General features: G+C 42.2%; 1 protein-coding gene across 4 annotated transcripts in view; it reads right to left on the bottom strand.

Moving 5' to 3' along the window:
* SLC12A1 (solute carrier family 12 member 1) overlaps positions 1-16,440 on the bottom strand; it is a 104,635-nt gene that overhangs the window by 65,821 nt on the left and 22,374 nt on the right. For all 4 annotated transcript variants that reach the window (XM_004709417.2, XM_045286453.1, XM_045286454.1 and 1 more), the window contains exons 6-10: positions 15,004-15,143; positions 13,010-13,120; positions 10,273-10,384; positions 8,622-8,749; positions 2,407-2,491 (exon numbers count right to left, since the gene is read on the bottom strand). In XM_004709417.2, the coding sequence (XP_004709474.1) occupies positions 2,407-2,491; positions 8,622-8,749; positions 10,273-10,384; positions 13,010-13,120; positions 15,004-15,143 (576 nt within the window). The remainder of the gene's footprint in view (positions 1-2,406; positions 2,492-8,621; positions 8,750-10,272; positions 10,385-13,009; positions 13,121-15,003; positions 15,144-16,440) is intronic.

The raw sequence follows: 16,440 nt of genomic DNA, 5'->3' as shown, positions 1-16,440 counted from the left end.
AAACATTTTAAAGATACTTGATGCGTTGCTTTTTCTTCTGAGTTTTCTTAAGCGTAACCTCTGCCATTCTGTATCCAATAAGAATATTGGATGAACATGTGTGTGAGTGTGTGTGTGTGTGTGTGTGTGTGTGTAGTATTCTCTCACTTTTTAAAATTGCTCGAAGATGAAACACTTTACAAACTAAAGACCGAACCACAGACAGCTCTTGTCACTGTTCACCCAGTGGGGGCAGCTTGCCATTCCTGGCCCATCTCTCTAAGACAAACCCTGGAAGCTCCCTCTGAGCCGTGGAATTCGCACTCTTTGCATTTGGGGAAAAGAATAAAAATCATAGGTTCTTCGAGCTGAGGGAGCCATGCAGAACAATCAGGGCAGAGCCCTTTCCATCTTAGCTGAGAGATGGCCTGCCAACCTCTGCTTAAACACTGGACACTGGGACTTCTTTGCTCTCACAAAAAACCACCCCTTCCCGATTTCACCTTCCTGGCCTCATTCTTTTACGTCCAGCTGACTTTTTGGAATCGTGCGTGTTGACCTCTGCATAACAGATCTCCCCAGAGTCACCAAAAGCCAACCTTGAGCCAGCCTTCACACTGATGACCCCGGAGGCCCCTGACAGCTTGTCTTCCTCTGGGAAGGGGGTAGAAATGTAGATATTTTAACTTCTGGGCCAAAACTGGTATAATCTTCAAAAACAGGTTGATAACGCTGCCCCAGTTTCTTATTTTTAGTGTCTTGAAGAAAGGAAATCATTTGGGGAAATTTAGCTTTGCGTAGTTTCAATCTCATTTAAAAGTGTCTGTTTCCTGAAACGTTGGAACAAAATTCCTTTACATGTAACTAAGCTTGGGAATGCCACAGTGCAGTTAGCAACCTTATCAGATTTCTTCCAGGAGGAGGCAGTGAGAGAAGTGTGAAATCTACGTTAATATTTCTGATTTTTGTCCTCCAGAAATCAAGTCTAGGTACATATAGTCTTTTCTGTTTTTCCCTGGAGCAAGCAGAGGACTGAGATGCACCCCCTTCAGTAAAATGGCCATCCAGCTTCCAGTGGCCCAGCCTGGAGCGTCATTGCCTACTGCGCTCGGAAGCGAGTGTTCTGTTCTGAATGTGGGGAAGCCTCACGTCTTCCTTCCTGACTCTGGAAGTACGAGGTGGCCCCCAGCCAGGAGGAAGGAGGCTGCAGGCAGCAGGTGGAATGAAAGTCAGCCTTAGGAACAGCAGGTGAATATACAAATTTTCTGCTCACTGAGCAAGGTAGGGCCTAGCCATTCATTTGCAGGGCTAGCAGCTGGGCGCTGTTCTGATTTCTGGCCAATCGGTGACAGTGACATTTCCATATTAGGGACAGCAATGCAAGGATGAGCACAGTCATCAATTCTGTATATTTTTACTGTTCTAGGGCTGCTTTTTGTTTTTTCCTTCTTCTTCCCTCTTTGGCTTCTCTCCTGCTCCGTTCCTCTTGTGCCTTCCAGGGCTCTGGAAGTGCTAATTTCCCTCTCAAAGCCCAAATCTGTTAGATCACAATCATTTTGACTCACAATGACTCTATAGAACAGATGAGAACTGCCCCTATAGGGTTTCTAAGGCTGTGGACCTTCAATGAAGCAGACTGTCACATCGAGCCACCAACCTCTCAAGCAGCAGTCAAGAGCTTCAACGGTCATGCCCAGGGTTCGTTGTGACTTTGTAAGCAGCGGATTATCACCTGCACTAGCAAAATAGGGTCCTTTGGTGTTCAGGCAGAGGGGGCTGATTGGGAGTCTCTGCATGGTGGAGTCGTGGGCTACTCATGGGGCTGCTAGCCACAAGACCCACGGCTCAAAACTACCAACCACTCGTTGGGAAAAAGATGAGGCTTCCTGCTCCTGTAAAGAGTTAAGGTCTAGGACACCCACAGGGGCACTTCTGTTCTTTCTGACAGGCTGACTATGGGCTGAAGTCGATCCAATGGCAGGGAGTTTGAGAGTTGAGTTTGCCTGGTATAAATGGGTGAAGCACAGGGCTGATAACCAAAAGGCTGGAGGTCAAGTCCACTCAGACATCTCAGAAAAGAGGCCTGGTGATCTAGTTCTGAAAAAACAAACAAACAAAAGAACCCAAAACCCAGCCATTGAAAACCCCAGGAAGCACAATTCTATTCTGATACACACAATGTGGCCATGAGTTAGAATCGACTCCATCGTAACTGGTTCATAACCTTGACCTACTAACCTGCATTGCCACTTACTTGGATTTAAACCTATCAAATATCAAAACCATACCTTGAAATACCCCAAAAAGAGAACTTAAAAAGTGGACTTAAAAATGTTCAACTCATGCTCCATGGAAAGCCCACAGGACATGAAATACACTGGACCACTCGCAATCCTGATCGCCCGACACCACAAGAGTCAAACTCACCGACACAGATGGCAACTCCTATGTAGGCGACAGTCGTGATGAAAATAGCCAGCATGGTTCCTCTGGGGATGGCATCTTGGGGATCCTTAGGAAAAATCATGTCAAGGTAGGAGAAGAAAGGTTAGGGTAGCAAACAGATCACCGGAGTGATTTCTACATTTTCCAAGAAAATTTAGAATTTTCTAAATTTGAAATTCTAAATTTTCAAGAACTTTCAGGCCGCCCTTCCTGAAGCTAGTCTCCAGAAATCTTAGGCAAATGGCATCGTGGGGAACTGGTGTTCTTTTCCAGACAAAGGCAAGACATGGAGGGTGAAAAAGGAATTCTTTTTACTAATTGGAAGTGATCCCTAACTGTCCAGAAGGAAGTTTTTATAGACAAGTACTGTACTTAGTTCATTTATTAAAACTTGCCTTGCCCTTGATCTCTCATGAATTTCATCCGGATGTATCAGGTCTTGAAGAAGTAGGGGAAAATACATGAACATATATCGCACATTTACTGTATTTGTGTGTGTTTGTGTGAATTTCTTTTCAATTCAGTTAAGTTGCATTAAAAAATTACTTTTGACTGAGCAAAAAGGATGATTTACTAAATACTCCAAACCTTCACATTTCCTGTGGAAAATTCCCATAGGAATGACTGCAATGGAAGGTATTCCCATAATCAAGCATCAAGAAAGAGGCAGATTCCAGCTTATAATGGAAAAGGGCCTTTTTTTCCCTTCTCTTGCTTATAAATATATATACAGTGAACCCTCGCCACTTTGCGCTTCGCCTTCCGCGGCTTCACTCTATCGCGGTTTTTGCCTAACAGCACCCACTGCCTACACCCGCTCCTTCAGAGGAAAAAGACGGCGACCCACCTGTAGAGTACATCCCTTAAGTCATTTCATAGGCTATTGATTACAGTATTTGTAAGAACTATGTATAATAATACTGTATGTGAAATATGTAATACTGTAAACTAGATGCCATAAATAATATAATAAATAATCAATGATCATTGTAACGTCCAAAATGTTTTACTGTATTTTCCCTTTTTCGTTTAATAAATTGGGTAATACGAGTGTAATGGTGACTAAAGGGTATTTTTTCATGTCCTCTATGCTCTAACTACGAAAATATCTGATTTACAAATAAGGAATCCTACTTTGCGGAATTTCATTTATCACGGTAGGGTCTAGAACCGATTAACCGCAATAAACGAGGGTTCACTGTACATTCACTGAGTTGAGCTGATATCATATATAATATACCATTTTATATACCATTGGTGGGATAAATCATACCATAAACAATTCCTCAAGGAGCATAACTCTTCTAAAGAATTGAGTTCAACTTAATAGGGATTATTAAATAGACGTTTTAATGCATTCATAGCTTATACAGGACAGTGGCTGGCATATCATAGGAATCAATAAATATTGAAGTGAGAGATGCATAATCTCAGTAAGCCTTAGTCCCCCCACCAGAGGGCATGAGCCTCATCAATACAAATAAGCATTCAATTCAGTCTAACAAAAGTTAAGTCTTTTTAGAACTTAAATCTGCTGATCAAGTCCATCAAAAGGTCAATTCCCAGTGAATGTAGACTCACTCTGATGGCTGCGACTGATGATCAAACCAAATGAAACTAGATCAATGTCAGAGTAAGCCAGCCCCTTGAATGACACTCATGAATGCCTTCAACTTGATGGCAGTGGGTTTGGTTTTTCTTTCTTCTAGAAATACAAGCAGGCAGGATTTCCTCTAATGCATATCTACTCAGCCTCTTCCTTCCAAACTACCAGCTACCAAAAAAAAAAAAAGAGTGAGGCAGGTGTGTGCATCTGAGCAATCTGTGGAAAGGTAAAGGCAATCATGGATGACATGGGCCCCACTTCATCCCCCAACTAATAGGCTGTATTTCAAAATTGCTTGTATTGATTTGGGACTTCTTTGAACCAGAATGGAATGTGAAAAATGGAATCAAATGGGAAAAAAGGAAATATATTTAAGGGGAAGCGAGGTGAAAATGGTACACAACCCTGTACCTGAAACACACAAACTCAATTATTTGCAGAATCCCGAGCCACTCGCTCTAAAATTGCTGAAGGAAAATTTAGGTTAGACCCTAACTTCACCCTAATAAAGTGGAATGGCAATAGATTAATGTCTGGCCATTGATTCACATTATCTTGTCTGACTACATTTCTCCTAGACAAAGCTCAGAACGTTACCAAATTCTTATTCTTAGTTTCTACTCTAAATCTTAGTTCCCATCTCCAAGCAGTAATCTTCCTTCATATTTCTTCATTAAATAGTATGGTATTTTCTTAAGACAGATTACAAGCAATCTATCAGAGTGTTGCGTTTTGAGTATGTCAACTAAACCCACATGCTAGCTTTGCATCACTGAGCCCCGGCTTGAACGCTCCGGATGGAATGTGGGTGTTTCCCAAATCTTCTCCAGACGTTTCCTTTTCTCCCTGTTGTCAGGTCCATGCTGATTCACAGAAACGTTACAAGACAAGGGAGAACGGGCCCTGTGGGTTTCCAAGACTGTAACTCTTGACCAGGGTAGAAGGCCTTGTCTTTCTCCAGTGGAGAGGCTTGTGGTTTCGAACTGCCGACCTTTTGGTTAGCAGGTTAGCAGCCCAACATGTAACCACCATGTCACCAGGACTCTTATATTTACCAAGTAGTAAATATGTGTGCTAATTAACAAATGGAAAGTTCAAGATGGGCAATTTTTAGCCCCCTCTTGTTTCAGCTTTTGTTGATGGTCAGTGATCACCTGAAGTGCTGTCTGGGGGAAGAATTTGAAGCTCTGAGGTTTGAGGCAGCATGTTGCTTTACCCTAAAATGGGGAAAGAGTATTGCCGAAATTGAACGGAGCCCATTATGCTTTGATTGTCCCTAGTTTCAACCGCAGAGAGGAGTCATACCTCCATGAACTGTAGGTGCTTTGCCATCTTCTATCAGACAATCACTAACATGCTTGACCAGCATGGCTTTTGGTCATGTGAAGTGTAACTTCTCAAAGCATCCTCCTTCCGTAACTTTCATGATATCACTTATCCTTAACTTTCCCTTATCTCATAGGAGTCTGTTTTTTTAAATCATTTTATTGGGGGCTCTTACAATTCTTGTTACAATCCATACATCATTTGTATCTGACATATTAGTACATATATTCCATCATTTTTTTCTAGACATTTGCTTTCCATTGAGCCCTGGGGATCAGCTCCTCTTTTTGCCCCTCCCTTCTCTGCCCTCCCCTCCAACCCTCATAGCCCCTTGATAGATTATAGATTGCCAATTATTTTTAAATCTCACACTGACCGCTGTCTCCCTTCCCCTCTGGTTTCTGTTGTTCTTCCCCCTGGATGGGGGTGTGTGGTTATGTGCCATTCATTGTAATAGGTGCCCCCCTCCCTCCCCCCTCCTCTATCCCTATTCCTGTTCCTGGGTTCCATGTGTTGTCAGTTTTGTCTCTTGCCTATGCCCATGTATATGCTCCTGTTCAGTCTAGATTGGGAAGTGGCACTGGGGTCATGATAGCGGTGGGGGGGCGGAGAGGGAAGGGGGCCTGAAGGGATCAGAGGTATATTGTGTGACCCAGTAGTGCTCTACTGCACCCTGATTGACTCATCCCCTCCCTGCGACCCCTCTGTGGGGGGATGTTCCATTGTCCATAGATGGGCTTTGGGTCTCCGCTCCAAATCCCCTCTGTTCTCACCAATGCATTTTTGTTTGTTTACTGTTTGTTATGAATCTTCTGATGCCTGTTGCCCATTCTCGTGATACCTTATGATCACACTGGCTGGTCTGCTTCTTCCATGTGGGCTAGTTGCTTCACTGTTGGATAGCCTCTTGTTCAAGCCTTTAAGACCCCAGACACTATATCTTTTAATAGCCGGGCACCATCCTCTGTCTTCACCACATCTGCTTACGCACCCATTTTGTCTTCAGTGGTTGTGTGTGTGGGGGGGCTGGGGGGTGAGCATCAGAGATTGCAGATTTGTTAGAGCAAAGTGTTCTTGTATTGAGGGAAGGTATGAGCTGAGGCCCAAGGCCCATCTGCAGCCTCAGTATATTGTCTTATAAATATATATACATAGGCCAATACCATAGTGTTATGGATTAATCTATTTGCATAAGTGCATCTCTGTTAATCTCCCTACCTATGCTGTTGATTCCTAGAGCTTTTAAATTTACTTCTTCAAAGACTCCTTTTTGACCTTTAATACTTTGAATGTCTGCATTTCTTGGTGACATTTTGATCTTCTCCCTCCCTCTCGCACACACCTGGATGAGTTCATCCATGCCCACGATTTGCCCTCCTGTTCCAGCCTCCTTCCAGAGCTCCACACTCATAAATCTAGCTGCCCACTGCATAGCTCCATGCTAATGTCCCCTGGCCATTTTAATCTCACTGGCCAAATCCACATTTAGCATCTTTATCTTCTGCCACATGCAATCAATGTATTATATCATAACAAGCATTCAAAAATACCATAGAATGGAACTGATGTGAGGATATCAGAAGGCATCAATTGTAATAAAGCAAAGAATTGTTTTGGGAAATGTTTATGTGTATGCACTGGGTTCTGATAAAATTTTTCCTACTTCAAACCATAATAAAAAGCATCTTTTCTCTTTTTCCTCCCAACTCTCTATCTTTCACTGACCCCTTTGATCCATATCTCCTGCCATGGCCTTAATTCAGGCCCATGTCGTTTCTTGTCTGAACTGTTATGATATTCTTTAACTGATCTTTCGCCTCCAGTCTCTCTACCTATCATCCTCCACCCTGTAATCCATCCTTCACAGGCTTATAGAAAGCGTTCTCTAAAACACATATCTAATCATGTTCCTTTCTGATCTAACCTCCTTAGTGTCTCTGCCAGCTTTGGGGATTATGTCTAAACTCCATTATCTGTACTTTAAAGGACCTCCAAGTTCTATTTAATGTTAAGTTCAATTGTTAAAACACCAAAGTATTTTTAAATGTAAAGATTATAATTTTTTATAACCATACTATGACCACATATACTCTGAAAATCATGATAGGCCATCCTTTACACATTTATGTCAACTCCAAATCAGAAACTGTTCATTAATGTATACTAATAAATAAATAAAATAATTTACTAACTTAGTAACCATAAATAATTTTAGCACTTTGTATCAGGAAGAAAATTTTAAATTCTTGCCTTTTTAGATAGGGATGATAGCTTAAAATTCTTTGATTACTCCTGGAATGTTTGGGACATATAGGATATTCTTTACAAATATGTTCATTAATTTATTGATAACAATATTTTATTTAGATATCATATTTCTACAAGAAGTAATCCCCTTTAGCAGGGTCTTTTTCTGTGACAAATGTCCAATCTTCTCTTTACCTTATTGATAACTTCTTATTCTTCAGAAACAATATCTTAACTAATAGAACACCCCTTACAATTCTTAACATTAGTAATGTAAGAGGAACACTTGATAAATATAGTTAAATGAGTGTATCTAGCAATTGTATTTTCAATAATAAAGTGTCATTTTGGAGAGTATATTCATCCTGAATGTTCCAGGCACTCTTTTTGTATCCAAAAGAGATAGGATGATATTGATATTTTGTTCGCCAAACTATATCCATTATGTTGGAAATATGCCACACTGCCAATGCATTTGTGCTCCTGAAATCACTAAATAAAACTTGTGGAAGAACTCTTTGGACTAGGAATGTAAAGTAGCCATTAAAAGTGATCACTTTAAAATAACCAGGAAATCTTGCAAAAATCTCACATACTTCCTCCTCAATTATCAACTCACAACACTTCACATCTACCACAGGGTAAAAAACAATCTATCTGTTTTGTTCATTAATGATGTGTGTCTAGGAGTCATTACTATCAAGGTGCTAGTTCCAAGAAATGCTCACTGGGACGGTGAAGGGCGACTTGGCTGAGCAAGCGGTGTCGCAGTTATCTAAGGGTGTAACTTGGCAATCAGGTAACAATGTATTCATCTTCCCTTTGGTCACCTGTGTGGTTACCCTTTCATTTTGCCTTTCAAGTCATCTGGATTCTCACAAGACTGAATCTTTGGTTTCAAAACAAGTCAATGAGTGACATGTGGGTGTAGTTTTGAGATCACGTGACCACTGCCAGTCTCTGTAACAACTTATGGCGCTTATGAACCCCGAAGGAAAAAGCAGAGGAAACCACATACTTCCAAATCTCCCGAGATGTTGGCACCCGCAAGAATTCCAGTCGCTGCTGGGAAAAAAATGGCAAAGACCGAGAAGAAGCCTTCTCCCTTGGTGAAACTTGGCCCAAAGTTTTCTGCAAATATTGATGCTGCAACACAAATAATGAGAACATCGTCACGCAGGTTTGCTTCACAGAAGATCACCTGAACTTCAGCGTCTAGACCTCTGAAGCAAATGTGTTTCTATATTCTAAGCGGAGTGAACTTAAAGTGTGGGTGTACTTCTGAGAAGCACTGTGTAAATATTTGCCAACAATCCAAATAGATGTCATTGGATGTTAGGTCTCTGGGACACAGCTCCGAGAAAGAAACCAATAATCTTTATGTCAGTGGAGACGCAGGATGCCTGGCGCCTCTGACCCTGGAAGATGGAAATACATGGGATGGTAATCTCTCTCCTGGCTATGTTTCCACGCTTCTCAGGACACCACACACATGCCCCCTCCCACCCCACTGCATTCTCTTACACATAAATACATTAAAGCATCAGCACATGGCTTTTCTTTTTAAAAATCTGTTTATTTTGTTTTGAATGGTACAGAACCCTTACGGGAGAGGAAGACCTTTCTCAAATTCTTTAAAAATGGTCTGCTTACAAAACTAGCCTCCCCCAAATCTCAGCCCTGATCTAGGATCTTAGATCCTTCTAACAAATTCTTATCTGTGGGAAAATATTATAATAAGGAGCATTGGTCATAACAAAATTATCCCACAAATTAGTTTAAGAATTGATAGTTGACACTGCATTACTTAGATGAAAGAAAACAAACTAGAAGGGGCGGGGGATATCAAGGGATTTGAGATGTGACACACGGAAGGAACATTTGAAATATCAGGGTAAACATTATAGCAAGTGTTGGAAGGTCGAAGAATAGAAAGCAAAAGGATATTCACAGGCAGAGTCAATGGAAGACAATCTTCAAAACCAAAAAGAAGCAAGGAGAGAGAGGTGATCTGACCTACAAAAGGAAGCAAATTCTGACAACAGAGTGAGTCGTGAAGGGAAAGATGAAACAACAAACTCAGAAATAGATTCTTGAAGAGGTGAGAGAGCAAGGATGCGAGAGGAGGGACAAGCAGGGTAAAATGAAAACGAGAGAAGCCAAATTTCATGCTCATTTGAGTGACCATACACGTGGCATTAAGGAATTTCCACAATCATTTGCGCTCAAAAACCTGACAGTGATGCTAGCTTGGGAATGGTATCAGACGGCAAGGTACCCAGAGTCTAGCAAGAAGAAACACAATGACTGTGCTTGATTTCAGCGCGGGCTTGGTAGTGGCTGAACCAATTATCCAAGCTGGGGTCCTTTCCGCTGCATGTGTTCTTGAGGTCTACTCTTTGACAGCGACAACACTTTGCCCAGCACTTTAAGGCTTACAAGGTGCTGTCATGCCCATCTGCCATCTGATGCTCCAAATCCCCCCAGGACGGGATCCTTGACACCACACTTTAGCAGGCATTGCTGAGATCCAAACACTTTAGTTCCAGTTGCTAAGTGGCAGAGTTGACCCAGCCCTTCCAAGAGCCACTTGAGGGGAGCAGTGAAGGGGAGGATGAGGGGGCACATTGGAACCATTCACTGTAACATAAACAATTTGCCACAATTACCTTGGTAATTAAAGAAGCCCCTGGACTTCTTCTCGTTGTTGGATGGAATGACGGTGCCAATGAAGAAATTCGCAATAGCAATGAGGAGAATGATCAGAAGAATCACTTGAGCCTGGAAAAGGCAAAGTGAAGGATTAGCAGGTTAGATTTATGCAACAATTTATGATCTGATTATAAAAATTCTGCATGTGCACTTGAGAAGACCTCTCATTATCCCAGTTGAGATTCTGGTATCCAAAGTAGGTAATAGAAGCATGATCCACATAACACACACACACACACACACACACACACACACACACATGGAGGTGGGGGATGAACAATAGAAAAGTGGGTGAAGAGAGACAGTGGTAAGACAGTGTAAGACATGAAAAATATTATAAATTATCAAGGGTTCATTAGGGAGGGAAGGTGAGGGAGGGAGGGGAAAATATGAGGAGCTGATATCAAAGGCTCAAGTAGAAAGAAAATGTTTTGAAAAGGATGATGGCAACATCTGTACAAATGTGCTTGACACAATGGATGGATGTATGGATTGTGATAAGAGCTGTAAGTGCCCCCAATTTTAAAAAAAGCTACAAACCGATCAGGAAAAAAAAAAAAAGACATCTTAAAAAGCCCTATTCAGCCCCATGCAGATAGTGCATTTCAATAGGGCATGTGCTTAGGCGCTGGAAGGTGACATTAACGTTTTAAAAACGTTTTCTTGTGAATTAGGTGAAGCTTTACAGGACAGATCATCAGTTTCACATTCAATAACCCCTATGCATTTTGTTTCAATGTACGCATGACAACCCCTGCAACGTGCCGTCTCTTATCCCGCTCCCCGCATTTCCGTTGCCATTCTGCCTCCCTTCCTGACCCTCAGAAGCATGTCCCTGGGTAGATGCTGACCTTGTAAACAGGTGCTGTTTCTATCAGAGTGGTGAGCTCAGGGAGATCTGAAGAGAGATCTGGGGGTGGGGCTGCGAGTGGGGTGGGGTGCGGTCTTGCCTGTCCCTGTCCTATGAGTAAGCCCATTCTCTTTTATGATTTTGAGTTCTGGTCTACATTGTTCTCCCACTCTATCTAGGACTCGCAGTAACATTTTAAGAACATGTTAAATGGTAGGTGGGTAGCCACCACAGGGCCCCCAGGAAGGTCGATGAAACCCGAAGTTTGACCCCTGTCAGAGTTCTTTTTGCGGCAGACCACCCAGAGGTTCTACTCCCCAGTGCTGACTGCAGAATGGGGTACATGATTCATGGAATATTTTTCCCAGATGCCTACTGCACATGGTGTTCGGTTGCCAGTGGGTACCCAGCACAAGTCACCTGCAGTATTATCTCTCTAGTGGTCTTCCGACACTACAGTCAACATGTCTGGTAGGTAATGACTTGGCACCTCAATTTACTGTTCTCTTTGTCTGAAAGGCATTTATATCTTTATATATAAAGATATATAAAGATCTTTATATACCTATTACCTCTTCAGAGAAGTCTTTCTTGACCACCCATTCTAAATATTAATAACTACTGTTTGTTGAAGTCCTATAATATGCCACATGCACAGGTAAAATGTCGACAGTGTTTCAAGTAAAGGCCGCCACCAATGCCATGAAGTAATATTGTTATCCCCATGTTAAAGATAAAAACTAAAACAAAGAGAGGTTAAGATGATTTACGCAAGGTCAAACAAATGTAAACCCAAGTGAAATACAAGAAATCTAACAACACAGTTGAGTTTTAAATATCAGACTCTACTGCCACTAAGCTTTACTGCTTCCCAAATAGAGTAATCTAAGCAATCCTCCTCTCCTTGTTATTGTCTATGGCAGTGTCCTGTTTACTTCTTTTCTAACACTTCACACAATTTACATTCTATATTTGTTTAGTTATTTATTACATACCTTCTACTAGGCTTTGGTCAAAACTGAATAACTAGTGCCTAGCAGAACAACCCGCCCACAGTAGACACTTTATTCAGCACCCGCACCCCCCCCCCCATGCTTGAGCACAAACTCCACAAATACATGTCATGTAGGAATGTTTCCTGGAGCCTTCTATAGAAGGAGGCATTGGCCATCCATCTTCTGGTTACTGGAGATTACTTGAGATCCAGTCACGGTGTCTCCAGGGACATAGGGACATTTTCCGTTGCACCAGAAATGGCAACGTTTTAAGCGAGGCCAAAGGCATGCTCCCATCATGCAGAACTTTGCTATTTGTTTGACTGCAACTAGTTAAGCCCAGATATCCTCTGGCCCCAGGGTTTACGTGTCCTCCAATTGATTCCTGAAATAGTGGAACTCTGGGGGAGAAGGCTGAACAGTTTCTATTACTCGCTGCTGAGCACACTGGCCATTTCTTCCAGGGTTTAGCACCTCCAGCTGGTTTGAAAGGGGCTCTCAAGGGCCTGATTGAGAGATGAACACCCTCCACCCCAGCCTGTACCATTGCCAGCACTGTAAGTGATCTCTGTGTGAAGGCGGTGGCAACCTTGGTGGCTGTGACACTGTGATGATTTTACAAAGAAGGACCAGGTGTAGGTGGAGCCAGGTGCCCCATGCTGTGGGTCAGGACTGCCTGGGGCTCCTGCTTTCAGGTGATCCACCTAGCACTACCGTGCTCCTCTGCCCAGAGCAAGTCATAGCAGTCATTCTTATTGACTGTGGGGGGCCTTCAGTTTCCCTCTCTCCCCTGTCATGTGTTCAGGACCTCACTAGCAGTTACTGATAACATCATTCTGAGAAATTCACCTTTGCTTCCCATTCCATTCCAGCTACTGAGATTCCCAAGAGAACGACCACTGTGATGGAGCCTATTATTCGGATGTCATTGGTTGGATCCACCATCATTGAATCACTCTCCTGGGGATAAACAACAAAACAAAACAAAACACCACAATGGTTAGGGACATGCTTTTTGGCATGCCTGTCTTATACCATCTAATGATAATAAATTCAGTCATGTTGGATAATAGGAGAAAAGGAAGTGATCACAAATTTAGGTGACAGCACCCTACTTTTCTTTTTTTTTTTCTTATGATAATAGGTCTTTGGAGGGGCCCTTGTGAAGCAGTGGTAACAAGTTGTGCTACAATCCCAAAGGTCAGCAGTTCAAAGCCACCAGCTACTCTGAGGGAGAAAGATGGGGCTTTCTACTCCCATAAAGAGTTACAGTCTCAGAAACTCACGGGCAGTTCTAGCCTGTTTTATAGGGTCACTATGATTCAGCATCTACGCGATGGCAGGGAGTTTGAATTCTGAATAGGCTTTTGAGAACTCTGATGACAAAGTCACACCCACTGCAGCGGAGTCAATTCTGATTCCCAAAGCCCTATTAAGCAGCGTAGAACCGCTCTCTGGGTTTCTGAGACTGTCAGTCTTCTCAGCGGCAGAAAGCTTCATTTCTCCCTGTAGAGTAGCTGGTGGATTTTGAGCAGCCAGCGTTTTCCACAGTGCCCCAAGGCTTCTGAACCAGGTTCAGCGACAACAATAGCACCAACTAAAATCCCACTGTAATTGAGCTGATTCTGATTCCCAATGATTCCACGGGGCAGAGAGGAACTGTTTCTTAGGGTTTCTTCACACGAGCACACAGCCTCTTCTTTGTCTTGCAGAGTGGTGGGTGGGTTTGAACCACCTACCTTTCAGCAGTTAGCAGCTTCACACTTAAGCCACCATGCCGCTAGGTATCCTTGAACTAGAATTCATTCACTGCCATCAATTTGATCCCAATTCAAAGTGACCCTCCAGGACAGGGTAGAATGGCTGCTGGGTGTCTTTAAGCCTTTAAATCTTTATGCGAGCAGTAAGCCTCCTCTTTCTTCCACAAAGCTACTGGTGGTTTTGAATCGCTGGCCTTGTGGTTAGCAACTCAGCACATAATCCAGTTGGAAATTTTAATAGTTCAACAGCTCTTGAAGCTATTGTTACATTAAGTAAAAATACGCATACAAATAGGACTTTCCATTGCAGAATGACGTCCTATATCTGTGTGTCAAGGGAACATCAGAGGCATTCAAAACAAGTGGTTTCTTATATGGATATTGGAAAAATAAGTCCTATTCAACTAAAAAACGAACTACAAAAACCAGATAATGCATCTCTTGAAGATAGTGTATCTTATGAATTGTATAGTACACTTTATATCCATCAAATTTTCAAGTAGAGGTACTTTTATTCATCAAAATGAATGACTGCTCTCATTACCATGACAGCAAAACTGGAATTCAGTTTATATACAAGCCAATTAACCTACTTGCATGTACACCATCCTAGAATGGACATCTAAACTAGGAAATATCTGGGTCTCATGCAGTGTTATCCTAAACCGAACTTTCTTTCTCTTTAGAAATCTATAATCACAACAGTAGTATTACATCTAATAATAGATGTCCTCCAGTAGTTATCGAATACTTTGCATTTTTGAAATATTTTACATTCATCTGTTCATACATTTGTACAATAACTCATTTGGTATTATTATCCTAACACGATAGACTCAAAAGAAAAAAAGCCAGTGTTCTGATGACCGGTCTAAACTGTCTCAGTTGGTAATTGTGCAGACCAGGCTGAACTCCAAATCTTCTGATGTTAAGCCCCCAATTCCTTCTATTATATTAGTCTACATTCTGCAGAATTAATCCATATCCCCTTATCTTATCAAAGTGATCTCCCTTAGTGCCCTGAAAAAGCAAGCTGAACTGAATTATACCACTTGACTGAAGAAAAGAAAAGCTTTTAATTACCTTAAGAAGATCTACTACCGTCTCGGCAAAGCCCACCACATACATAGCAACAGCCACGGCGTTGGCAAAAGCAAAGATCAAACCTATCGATCCACCGAATTCGGGCCCTAAGCTTCTGGAAATAAGATAGTAGGCCCCACCTGAAAGAAGAAATGAATATGTTTACCAGGAAAGGACTGCTAAGGGATTTTATTTTATTGATCAAATAATATTGCAATTCTGAGGATGTAGGAAAGATGAACCACTCTAATAAAAATATTACAGCTTTCTAATAATTTCAGGGCTCCAGTGTTAGCTTAATGGAACAGCCTAGGCTTTTTCCGTGTTCTCTATGTAATCTATAGTAAAAGTATTCTGATTTAATAAAATTGAATGCTGAGACTGTAATGCATACGAATGCTACAAATGGGAAAACAAAAAACTCTAAAAAACAATCGCTTGCCTTCTATAGTAAGAGTCTGAGAGTTCAAGCCAGTAATGCAAGTACAGGGAGAAAAGGAGTCTATGTAAAAATATTCAAGAACCGGAGGCCCGAGGCAGAAACTCAAGTGGGTGTAGTTTGTCACTTTTGTTATGACCTCCTTTCCTCCTTTCTGGAAGAAATAGAGATACATTTCTGCTGTATATTTTCTAAATAAAAGAATGTAACTGTATGTGACTGTGGCCTTCTTCGTTTGATAAATGTCTTGGTTTTCTGTGGCACTAGCTCCGGAAGACATGACTGCTGCCCCAAACCCATGTGGGTAGTGGGGTGGCTGTGGGAAGAAAGGGAGGAGGGAAACAAGAGAAAATCCAACTAGCTGTAAAGAGGCCTGATGACCACAAGTGCTGTTGTCAGGAGCAATCAAGTTGATTTTGACTCAGAGCAGTACCGTGTGACAAAGTGCAATGGTCCCGTAGGGTTTTTCGGTGGTGATCTTAATGGGAGCAAGGCAAGTGGGTTCAAACCACCAACCTTTAGGTTCGCAGTTGAACATCACCAAACGTAAAAAACCCCAAAACACACTAACTGCTATTGAGTCAATTCTGACTCATAGCAATCCTGTAGGAACCAGGAACCAGAGTAGAACTATCTTCATAGGAGCAGAAAGTCTCAGTGTTCCCTCACAGCTGGTGGCTTTGAACTGGAGAACTTGTGGTTAGCGGCCCAGTTAGTGGTTAGCAGCCTCTATGCCACCAGAGTGCCTCTGCCGCACCACCAAGCAAAATCAAAACCAAACGCATTGCCAGCGAGTTGATGCCAACTCATAGCAACCCTATGGGACAGGATAGAACTGCTTCTGTGGGTGGCCAAGACTGTACCTGTTTACAGGAGTAGAAAGCCCCATCTTTCTCTTTTGGAGTGCTGATGGTTTCAAACTACTGACCTTTTGGTTAGCAGCCTAACTCGTAACCACTACACCAGCAGGGCCCCAGCAGAGCTCCTTAATTGATCAC

The sequence above is a fragment of the Echinops telfairi genome, unplaced genomic scaffold (genome assembly GCF_000313985.2).
Source record: "Echinops telfairi isolate 266 unplaced genomic scaffold, ASM31398v2 ScPeMD7_8;HRSCAF=38, whole genome shotgun sequence".
Lineage (NCBI taxonomy): Eukaryota > Metazoa > Chordata > Mammalia > Afrosoricida > Tenrecidae > Echinops > Echinops telfairi.
The sequence above is the reverse complement of the archived record's forward strand: the minus strand, read 5'-3'. Positions and strand labels throughout refer to the sequence as shown.